General features: G+C 34.1%; 1 protein-coding gene across 4 annotated transcripts in view; it reads right to left on the reverse strand.

Annotated features, from left to right (window-relative positions):
* The window catches only part of WDSUB1 (WD repeat, sterile alpha motif and U-box domain containing 1), a 41016-nt gene that overhangs the window by 3140 nt on the left and 25123 nt on the right, over window positions 1-12753 (reverse strand). For all 4 annotated transcript variants that reach the window (XM_063101015.1, XM_063101020.1, XM_063101010.1 and 1 more), the window contains one exon: window positions 10981-11121. In XM_063101015.1, coding sequence (XP_062957085.1) covers window positions 10981-11121 — 141 coding nt within the window. The remainder of the gene's footprint in view (window positions 1-10980; window positions 11122-12753) is intronic.

Genomic DNA, 12753 nt, shown 5'->3' on the forward strand with positions numbered 1-12753 from the left:
CTGGCCTTTGGGCTGGTGTAAAATATATGTATTCTTACATAAAAAAGTACACAGTCCTGTTTAGGTTTTCTTTTTTGTCAAATGTGTTTTTGGCATTTATGGAGATGATCCAACATGCTGTTTAGCCCTATTAAGCTGCTGTCTCTCAGCTCCAAATCCATACATGATGCTGAGGCCAGAATACTGCATACCTGTTTTGTCAGCTGGCCACTTATCAGATCCTGCAATAGTATCCCTCAGGCCTAGAGATGGTCCATGCATTCTACAGATACTGTGACTGCTTTTTGTTTTTTTGAGATATACTTCACATCCATAAAATTCACCCTCAAGTATAAAATTCATCAGCTCTTGGTATATTGCAGAATATTTTCTTCACTCCATAAAGAAACTGTACCCATTAGCAGTCACTACTCCCACACCCCTCTCTACCCCTGGCAACCACTAATCTTTTCGTCTCCATGGATTTGCCTGTTTTGGACAGTTCACATAAAAGGAATCATACAATATGTGGCCTTTGGGGTCTGGCTCCTTTCACTTAGCATGTTTCGCCAAGGTTCATCCATGTTCTTGTATAAATATTTGTTCCTCTTTATGGCCAAATAATATTCTATGGCTTTTTTAAATCCATTCCTCCACTGGTGGGCATTTGGGATGTTTCCACTTTGGGGCTATTATCAACAATGCTGTACAACTTTCTGTATGAACATTTGTTTTCAGTTCCCTTGGATACAGACTTCGAAGTGGAATTGCTGGGTCACATCATAACTGCTTAAATTTTTGAGGCACTGCCAAACTGTTTTCAACAGCAGTCACATCCATTTACATTCTCATTTGCAACATATGAAGGTTGCAATTTCTGCACATCTTTGCCAACATTTACCTTCTAACTTTCTAATTCTACCCATTTTAGCAGGTATGATATGGTTTCTCCTTGTGATTTTGATGCGTTTCCCTAATGTCTAATGATGCTGAGCATCTTTTCAAGTGCTTATTGGCCATTTATGTATGTTCTTCAGAGAAAGGGCTATTCAAATCCTTTGCCTATTTCTTAATTGGGTTGTCTTACAGTTGAACTGTAAAAACAGTTTGAGTAGGAAAATATACTCAATTTTATTTATATAGTACCATCATACTGGCCTATTACTGATTAATGATGTGCATGTTTGTTTTACTGCCAAATACTGTGAGCTCAATAACAGCTAATGTATTTGCTACCAGGCAAGATAAATCTGATAGCATGTTTTTAACCTTCCAAGTAAAAGATTTCTTAGTTACATTCCAAAGAGGTGACAATGCTGTTTGTGTTATTTCTGGTGGTGGTTTGTGCTTAAATATTAATATTTATGAATGTCCCATGTATGTTCAGAAAGGTGTACTTTCTGTTTTGAAGGTTCAGAATTTGATATATTACTAACTTTTTGTCTTTGATCTATTTGGACTGAGAATGATCAAGTGTACTATTACTGTGCTGTCTTTCTCCTTACACCCTACAGTTTCTGCTTCATGAAAGTTGTTGCTTTGTATGGGTACCTAGCTACTACTAATGGTTAGCTTCACTGAAAGTAAGAGTCTTCAGTATTATACAGTATCTTCCTTTGCCTCAATTCTATCTTCCCTGACAACAAGTATGTGCCTCCTTCTTTACTTTTAGTTGAAACTATCTTGTTTTAGGTTGGATGGCACAGAGTTAGATTATGCTTTGTTAACCTCAGAATCTTTTCCTTTATATATATGACTTACTGAAATTTTAAAGAATGATAAATTCTCTCACTATGGGAGCTGGTTTCATAAATTTCTTTTGATGCCTAGGAAGTTTTGTAATTTTGATCTACTGGTTACCTTCATGCTAATAATATTTTTTAAAAGAAGGGACCAAGAATATCATTAATGTCATTTAATCTTTTTATCTCCCCCAGTACCTAAAATTTCAAATACGCTTTTACTTAATAATCAGCTTATTCAAGTTTTCATATTCCCTACTCTCCATTTTTTATAGTTATATTATATTCTACATTGTCAGAACATACAGTCATTACATAGTATTTTGTCACCTTTAGTTGAATGACCTTTTTTCTTTGCCAGGGTGTCAGTTTCTTGGGTGGTAGCAGTGAATAAAATGTCAGATCCTTCACTCTGCAGAGGTACAGGTTTCTTTCCATAGGGAACTCAGTTATACTGGCCACGATTTAGCCAGAAATTTAATGAGTTTTCCACAGGTGACAAATGTACTTCAAAAAGTTCATGGAACGATAACATGAATCTTTCCACAGACTTTTTGAAATACCCTTGTAGAAACCAGGGAGTATGTTCCCTATACATAAAAACACTATGAAAGCTCTAGAGAAAAAGCAAAGTGGTTAGATTTGGTTTTAGTAGGTTTTTATATCATGAATTGTAAGTGTGAATATTGTTTTTTCTAAGAAGTTCATTTAAATGTTCAGAATAGACCTGAAAAGAACAAAAAAAGACAATATATGGAATGCCTGACTGGTGCAAATCTAATTTCTACTCTTTACCCCATCCCCCCATTAACATTTTGATTGTAATTACCAAAACCTAAAAACTAAGTATCAAAAAGATTTTCTTTTGTAACATAAAATGACCAGCCAATTTTTTAAAAGATTGAAAGTGAACATAATTAAAACAACTTATATTTAAATAGACAAACTAAAACTTTGAAATAAAGCAGTTCCTATCGGTATTAAGAATTTGTCCAACAGTAAAATTTATGCAAGTACACTTGTATATACTGTATGACTGAGGATGTTTTCTATAGAAACATCCTTGTTACAGGTGAGTAGCAAGTTGGCAACAAATGGAAAAAGATGGCAACAGGGTAAGAGTTAATTTAGGGCACATGCATACCATGAAATACTATCCCACAGTTGGGAATGAAGTAGTTCTGAATATATTGACAAGAAGCACTCAGAGACATTGTTGAGTAATTTTCTAAATGTACGTATCATATCCCAATTGTTACAGAACAACATTATATTGTATAGAAAAATATCTTGAAAGATACACCTAAACCATATCAGTAGCTACACCATAGTACAGAAGAGCCTCTATCTTTTTAAAATACATTTCTTTATTGACTATTTTTCACCATGCCCACACTGCTTTCATAATTTAAAAGTATGAAAAAAAAATACAGTATAAGAATGCTGAAATACAGATATAAACATCTAGGAAATTTTTCTGCGGCAATTAGTTCAATAGCTATAAGCCTACCAAAATACTATGGTGCGGGGGAGGGAGAGTCAAAAAGGACATGTGATCAATTCACAAAAGAGGGAAAAGGAAACGAAATATTTTAGAATCATATGCTTGAAGGAATTAGTCCCAAAGTATCAATAATCACAATATAAAGATATTGGTTCAATTCTGCTATTAAAGAAGAGAATTGAGGTTTCTTTTTAATTAACTAGTATGTTTTCCACAGGAACATCAATAATATAACGTAACACAGGCTAAAAAAGAATAATAGGAGGTAAATCTCCAGGGATTATGCTAAACAACAACAAAAAAAGTCAATCCCAGGATATTTACTGCATGATTCCATTCACATAACATTTTTTAATGAAGGTCAGATTAGTGGTTTCCGGGGACTGTATTGATGTTAATCGCCTGGTTGTGATATTATAGTATTATTTTGAGAAATATTACCAGTGGGGGAATCTGTGCAAAGTACAAGGTATGTCTCTCTCATTTCTTACAACTGCACGTTTAATCTACAATTGCTTCAATAATAAAATTTAAAAATAAATGAGTGGTACCAGAAAAGTTAAAATTAAAGACACAGACAATACTAAATAGTAAGTAAGGCTATGGAGCAATTAGAATTCCCATATACTGCTGCAGGAAGCATAAAGTGATTTAACCACTCTGGAAAACTTTATGTATATCTACTCCTCGGAATAGACCCAACAGAAATGCATACCTATGTTCACCAAAAAACATGTACAAAAAGGTTCATGACAGCACTGTTTATAATAGCCAACAATAACCACCCACAGAATTAATAAATTGTACTGTATTTACACAGTGGACTACTATACAGAAATGAGACTTAAACTACTGCTTTGTGTAACAATATGGACAAATCTCTCACAAACATGATATTTAATGAAAGAAGTCAATCCCCAAAGAGAGACACTATGATTCAATAGAAAATTAATACAGTAATCTATAATATGACAGGCTAAAGGAGAAACATTATGTCAACACATAAGCATTTAAAAAATTCTCCACAAACTGGAAATAGAAGGGAACTTTAACTAGATAGAGGGCAGCTAACATACTTAATGGTGAAAAGTTGGATGCTTTCTAACTAAGAGGAATTCAAGACAAGAATGTCTGCTCTCACCACTTTTCAATATTGTACTGGAAATCCTGGCCAGTGTGACAAGAAACAAGAAAAAAAAAAATAGGGCAAACAGATTAGAAAGAAATAGAAACTACTTGCAGATGACATAATCATGTTTGAAGAGTCTAAGGACCGGGCCGAGCCCGTGGCGCACTTGGTAGAGTGCTGCGCTGGGAGCGCGGCAACGCTCCCGCCGCGGGTTCGGATCCTATATAGGACTGACCAGTGCACTCACTGGCTGAGTGCCGGTCACGAAAAAAATTGAAGAGTCTAAGGACCTATTAAAAAGCCACTATTACTAAAAAATTAATGTAGCAAGGTCACAGAACAAAAGTCAATATGCAAAATCAATTATATTTCTATATACAAGCAAATTGAAATTTTTAAAACTAGTGTTATAAAAATGAACTACCTAAGAATAATTTTAACAAGATATGTGCAAAACCTGTACACTAAAATAAAAACACTGCTAAGAGAAAGAAAAGAAGACCTAAATAAATGGAGTGCTATATCACGTTCTTGGACTGAAGCTATCAATTCCCAATTGATGTATAGATTAAACACAATCCCAATAAAAATACTGGCAAGCTTTTTCTGAAGAAACTGAGAAAGTGATTCTAAAATCTATATGGAAGGTTTGATCCCTGTACTAGCCAGCCACCAAATTAAAAATGAAATCTGTATGGAAATGCAAAGAATCAAAAACAGTCACAACTGTTCTGGAAAATAAACTAAGTCAGATGATTTACGCTACCTGATTTCAAGGCTTAACTATAAAGTTACAGTAATCAAGGCACTGTGGTAATTGGCACAAGGATAAGCATAAAAATCAATTGAACATCACAGAAAGTCTAGAAATAGACTTGTAATATAACGTCAGTTGAATTTAACAAAGGTAACAAAGGAATTCAATGGGAAAAGGATTTCTCAATAAATGGTGCTGGAACAACTGGATGTCCATTTAGGAAAAAACAAAAGTTTACTTTTGTCTCATACCATATACAAAAATTAATTTGAAATAAATCATAAATCTAAACATAAAATTGAAAACCATAAGATGTCTAGAAGAAAACAGGATAAAAATCTTTGAAATCTTGGCATAGGCAGATTTCTTAGGATTCAAAAAGCATGAATCAAACACAAAAAATAATTCGGACTTCATCAAAATTAAGAACTTTTGCTCTTTGAAAGACACCATTAAACAAATGATGAGGCAAACAGACTGGGAGAAAATATATGGAATACATTATCTTACAGAAGACATACCTAAAGAATTATCACAATCCGTTCACTTGTCTTAAGACAAGTGAACAGATGTGACGTGGGTGGGGAGGGGAGAGGGAGGAGGAAAAGAGGAACAGGTAAAGGGTCAGAGAATCAACTGCAATGTATATTGAGAAGTTAAAATAAAAAAATTAAAGAATTCCCACAATCCAATAACAATACAAAATGGGGAAAAGACTTGAAAGTACACATTACAAAAAAGATACATGAATAAGTAGTAATTTGAATTAAAAGCATGATGAGATACCACTACACACTAACTAGAATTGCAAAAATTAAAAAGGCTAACAATACCAAATGATGGCAAGGATGTGAAGAAATTAGAATTCTTATTTGGGAACTTAAAATAGTAAAGCCAGTTTGAGAAACATTTTGGCAATCCTGTTAAATATTAACTTATCATATAATCCAGTAATTCCACTCCTAAGTATTTAACCAAGACAAATGGGACATTACAAGACAAAGATTTGTACATGAATTTCATAGCAGTTCCAATCAAAATAGCCACAAGGTGGAAAAGACCTAAAAGTCCATTAATGGGTTAATGATGTGAAAGTTGTACAAACTGGGTCATTCTTGTCATTCCCACACTAAATCAGAGTTGAGGGGTCAAGCAATTGGGGCACATAATACCTGCTCCAAGAATTTTCTGCAAGTCCAGCTGCTGAAACAGGGCTGCAACCCTTAGACCAGTTTTACCTGGTAGCTACTGAAATGACCTGCCATGACTCTAAGACTAGTTTTACCTATTGCCATCACTCACCAATCACAGCTTGCCAACTCCCAAAAGCTTCACTAGTGTCAATGAGCTTTCCTTCAAATGATACATAGCATCTCTCTCTAATAAGACTCCCAAACTCTTTCTTTGTTCTTTGACATACTGGAGACCACCCCAGGCTATGTGTATGCCTTGAATTGCAATTCTGTTTTCCCAAATAAGATGTTTTGTTTAGAGATTCATCTCTATATTGTTATTTGACCTTGATAATAAACAAACATATTCTGGTATATCTATGCAATGGAACATTAATTAGCAATAAAAAGGAACGAATTACAAGATAAATCAATCTGAAAAACATTAAGCAAAAGAAGCCAGACACAAAAGAGTTGATACTGGTTGATTCCATTTATATCGAATTCTAGAAAAGACAAATATAACCTGTAGTGATGAAAAGCAGATCAATGGTTACCTAAGGAATTGGTTACAAAGGGGAAAAACTTTCTGCGACGATAATATTTATATATCTTGATTGTGATGGTAGATGCAAAGGTGTATACATTTATAAAATCTCATCAAATTGTACACTTAAAATGGAAAGGTATTGTGTATAAATTATACCTCAAAATTTCCAAAAAAGTTAGATTATAGAGCTGTACTGTCCAATACAGTATACACATGTGGTCATCTGAATTAAATCAAAAGTTCAGCTCCTCAGTCACATTTCAAGTACTCAATAAACACATGTGGCTAGTGGATACTATATTAGACAGCACAGAGTGAAAACATTTCTATCATCACAAAACATTCTACTGGATAGCCATGTTATAGAGGATGTGAAGTAGATAATTAACAAGGTTGATATCTATATGTTGATATACTGTTAATATACTGATACATTGTATATTGATGTCAATAATGTAAAAAAAATTCTTCAAAGAGAAGATAACTTCTTTTATAAATATCCACTGAAATTTTATGAAAATTAACAATGAACCAATATACAAAGAAAATCTCAAATTCCCAAAGAAACACTCTTTTATATTCTCTGATAAACACCTTTTCCCCCAAAAACAGCCTCAAAACTAACCAAACCACTTGCAAATTTTAAAGCAGTTTTCCTAACAATCTTTGGGTAAAAAAAAAAAAGAAATGTGAATTGAAAGCATATATTACTAAGAAAGTAAAGGCATGGAAAACACGGAAAATCTCTGTAGTGGATATTTATTGTTTGGTCAGTACCACACCCCCTTCCACCACTCTCCCTGTCATGAGGTTGCCATGTTTATGGAAGACCCTACTCTCCACAGCTGGGCAAATCATACTACTCTGCCTTGTTCCTACAGTGCATTACTACTACAGTAGGGTCTTGGCTCAAATTAGACTGATGATTCCTTTCTCTGGGATTTTTGGAGTTGGGGCCAGAAAAAAAAATGTCAGATTGGTCTCTCTGGTGAGTGGAACTGTAAAATTTGGTACCTTTTGGTGGTCATGTTTTAATATCATGTGAGAAAACAACATTGAACATCACATAAAGTGAAGAATACTCAGAAGCCTCTGAATAGATAGACAGAACCCTGACTACACTCAAGTCTCTGACACCAGTATTTCCTGAGACTCACTTTTAATAAATCGTCATTCCTGCTTCAGCTAACTTGCATTGAGTTTCTTACAAATGCAAACAAGAGTCTTGATATAACATACCAGAGCCAAAAATATATAGCCATTGCTATACTCATAGAAAATTAGTTTGTGTTTTAAGTACCTTACATTAACTGATTAGATCCTTACAAAAATCCCATGAGGTAAGTACTAGTATCCCCATTTTGTATATGAGGAAAATGAGGCACAGAGAGGTTGTATGGCCTCCCACAAGGAAACACAGCTAATAAGTAGTGAAACAGATCCAGGTAGTTTGGCTCTTTGGTGCCACACTGCCTCCTGTAAGTATATTTCTTACTAAAGAATAAAAACTGAAAATAAAGGAAATGAATTTGAACTACATGTTTATGAATAAGAATCACATAAGAAAATTATAAATGGTTAAAACATAAAAAGGTAATCAACCTCAGTATTACAGAAAGAAATGCAAACTGAGATTCCTTTTCTCTTACCAGATTAAGAAAGATTAAAAGATTGCTAATATCCAGTATAGGCAAGGATGGGGAGAAATAGGGATCTCTGTGCTCTGTTGAGAGGGCAATTTGTCAATACCCTTCAGTAATTTCACCTGTAGGTAATTTATCCTAGAAAAATATTCACATTAAGATTGCAAGGAAAATTATATACATTGATGTTTACTGCTGCACAGTTTATAACAGAAAAAAATCAACAGGAAATGAAATAAGTTATAGGACAAAGATATACTTAAATATCAGGCATCCTTTAAAAAGGAACAAGGTAGATAAAGTGATGCCTGCTTCTTTCCCTGGGAACTAAATCAAGAAAAATTAAAACAGCATTTACAGATGACTATATATTTAAAAAAGGTAAATGTCCAAGGACATTTTACCAAACAAAAAAAGCAAACATGATGCACAACAGTGTACACCATTTTACAAAAATAGCTTGATTCTATTAGTATTAAAAATGGGATATTTAAGCATACCCAGTGAAAAATATCCAGAATTTTATGCTAAACTGGTACTAATTCTTGCCTTTGGGACTTAGGACCAGATAAGGTGATTTTTCACTTTATAAACCTTTATGTTTGAAATTTTTTTAGCATAATACGCATATATTATGTTACAGTTTAAAAAGGATATTTGCAAAACATACAAACAGGTTCTCACTTTAATCATTATCTCAGAGCAAATATAAAATTCCAAATGTAAGAAAGCTAGTCATTTTTTTTAAACGGAACAAACTGTAATTAATGAAATATATTGCCTCCAAAGTTCAGAGCAAATAGAGACAATCAAGTTTATTAAAATAAGATTCTATATGATTTGTCCCACTAACCATATGGACAAAATATATAAGGTGAGTATCTAAGTCCTTCAGATAAGTTAATTAACCATATAGATGAATACTCAAGCATATTTAAATGGTAAACTGCCATGTAGAAAAATTCATTGCCTCCCTAGCAATGTAAGGAATAGTTTCAAACAATTATTAAACTAGCAAAAGTAAATGGAGCTATAAAATTCAATGATTACAAAACTGTGGGAAAACAAGTATACAAGTATAGTGCTGGTAGTACTCTAGCTTCCCATGCCCCCCCCTAGAAAACTACCTAATAAATCTAACAAAATTTATTAAAACTGTTCTTTTTCATATTTATAAAATAGTCTCTGATTGGTTATTTCTTTTTTTTTTTTTTTTTTTTGTCTTTTTCGTGACCGGCACTCAGCCAGTGAGTGCACCGGCCATTCCTATATAGGATCCGAACCCGCGGCGGGAGCGCCGCCGCGCTCTCCCCAGTACGCCAAGGGCTAGGCCCTCTGATTGGTTATTTCTGCTTGGGGACACATCCCCTGGAAATAACATTACCTAAGTAACGGTAACAACAGAAAGAAGCATGTAAGATATTGGTATAATGCTATTTACAATATAAAGATTTGCAGACACATACACACACCAACTAGAAGAGTCAAACAAAATGTAGCATACAGCCACAATGGAATAAACATATTACAAATGAAAATTACATAGACTAATATTCAGAAATGTATATAATAAAGTTTTAGGCCAAAAATTTTAAAAAAAGAAACACAATATAACGTGAAGTCACTCATTATTAGAGTACATACGTCTATGTTCACTGACAATGATTGGAGATTAATGTAGAATGCCACAACTTTATTGCCTTGGATTGAGTGTCCCCCCAAAACTTGAATCCCACTGTGACAGTGTTAAGACGGTGGAAAATCCTATTATGGTAACTGAAAGGTAGGGCTTTGAAGAGGCGATTAGATTCTGAGGACCATGCCTAGTAAATGGATTAAAAATGGTGGTCATGGACGTGGTACTGAGGGCTTTAAAAGGAGAGCAGTGAGGAGCTAACGCTCTCTCTGCTCTGCCACTTTCTGCCATGTGAGACCCCTGGATCACTGTCACTACCATGAAGGCCTTCATCAAATGTGTTCCCTGGACTTTGAACTTTCCAGCCTCCAAAACTGTAAGCTATAAATTTCATTATCTTACAAACTACCCAGTTCTGGGTATTTTGTTATAAGCAACTGAATCAGACTAACACATTTATCATCTTTAAATTCTACTTCTGTAAGATTGTTTAAATTCATAATAGACAAAATAAACATAAGAAAATAAACATAAGAGACCATAACAGTCTATCTCAAAAAACAGTATTTTATCTTTGCATTCTGGTAACTAAATACACATTTTACAAGTTTAACTTATAAAACTTAATCCTTTTGTGTCCACTCCAAACCTACTCTGTCCAATTTTATTTATTATGAAATATACAACATTCAATTGTTCACCCAGGTCTAATGAGTTCTTAAAAAGAAAAAACCCAGAAACTACTTATGAGAAATAAAACAGGAATTTTGAAAATTCTTCACATTTAAGCAAACTTCTGTGAACTATCTACCTTATGTATTCATTTAACACAAACATGCCCTGCAACTTAGTATAGCATCACACATACCTGATGCAATGACTGGATCCTTCATAAGTTCCCTAGTTATTGGACATATAAATTCATCAGGAATTCCAGAAGAAAGGGATTTCACCTCGGTCCTGAGCTCTTCAATTTTTCTGAGCACTTTACTACGTAGCCCTAGAGATTCTGAAAAGAAATTTTTCTGTTAGGGCTGAAGAACTACTAGTAATCCTCACGCAGGTCTTCAGCAAATAGACTATCTACTACAACAAAAAATCTTTTGACATACTGTTTTACCACATAAAACTGTTTTCTTTACAAATTCCTTAATGAATCTTTGTAGTATAGAATACTGTATGGCTAAAATATATCAGCAGCTAATAGAGAGCTTATTTTAAACAACCTTAGATTCTGCAGGTTCAAGAATTTCAGGTTGCCAGACACTAATATACGCCACAAAATCCAGAAAAGGTTCATTTTTTTTTTTGGTTAATTTATACAGCAAAATGTTTCCTACAAATCATTTTTATAGATGTTGGGTTAATGTAAAAATTCAATGTTATAAGATTTTTAAATTTAATAAAATTGGATATATTTGCTGATTCTTATATGAAACATAGTCACAAAGCTCACCTGTTTGTCCAAAACTGCATGCACAGTTCCATTCGTTTTTATTATTAATTTTTAAAAATTATCCTAATTTTTAATTTTAGGAGTTCTAGTGTAATTAATTTTAGGAAATTTAGTGTTATTGGCTATTTACACTTTTAGAACTAGTTGACAGTTCTACTTTAGGCTGGAGTACTGGGGGTGGGGTAGGTAGAAGAAAATAACATTTGAAATGCCTCTTGTTCCTGTAAAAAGCCAAATCAGCTTTCAGTTGGGAGGTAATTCTCCATGGTGTTTATAGATGTCTTACATACCTTTTTCTCAATCTTTTCAAGAACACTTGTGAATGTCCTTGGAAGCTAGAGAGAGTGTCTCCCTCCCAGTCAGAGGGCACATTTGTTTCCTAATGAATATAAAGATAATGTCTTCCTCTTGGGCTAGCAGTTACCTTACAAGACTGGGGGTTTCATAAGCTCAAGGTTCCTCAGCTATGACATAAACACAAATCACCCCCATGAGACTTAGGGAGAAATGGGAATCAATTAGAATGTGAATCTCATGCTGCCTGCTGTGCCATAGTAATAAACTGTTTAAATCTATCTGGGCTTGTTGCCCATATTTATGTAAATATGGCAAGTCAACCTAGCAGCTACCCGCTGCTTAGGGACTGCTTTCCTATGACTTCTTTCTTACGCCATTCTTCAAACCAAATTGAGGGTTTTTAAAACAATTTTTTTAAAAGCACCACAACACAAATCAATGATTTCTTTACATATTGAATGATTCTGTAAAAATACCTATGACTCAGAGATTCCCTCAGATTTTTTATGAGGTCACTATCCAAATTCAAGAGATAGCTATTTCAACACAAAAGTGCCTATTTAGGGTCTTAAAAGCCCATAAGCTTCCTAGCGATTTAAAAGGGCTCACATACAGGGATACCTCACTTTATTGTGCTTTTCAGAGACTGGTTTTTTTTTACAAATTGAAGTTTTGTGGCAATCCTGTGCCTATCAGCACCATTTCTCCAACAGTATATGCTCATGAGTGTCTGGGTCACATTTTGTTAATTCTCACAAAATTTCAAACTTTATTATCATAATAATAATTATGATCTTGGATGTCACTACTGTAACTGTTTTGGGGCACTAAGAACCATGCCTATACAGGATGGCAAACTTAATCGATAAATGTGTGCTCTGATTACTC

The sequence above is a fragment of the Cynocephalus volans genome, chromosome 1 (genome assembly GCF_027409185.1).
Source record: "Cynocephalus volans isolate mCynVol1 chromosome 1, mCynVol1.pri, whole genome shotgun sequence".
Classification (NCBI taxonomy): domain Eukaryota; kingdom Metazoa; phylum Chordata; class Mammalia; order Dermoptera; family Cynocephalidae; genus Cynocephalus; species Cynocephalus volans.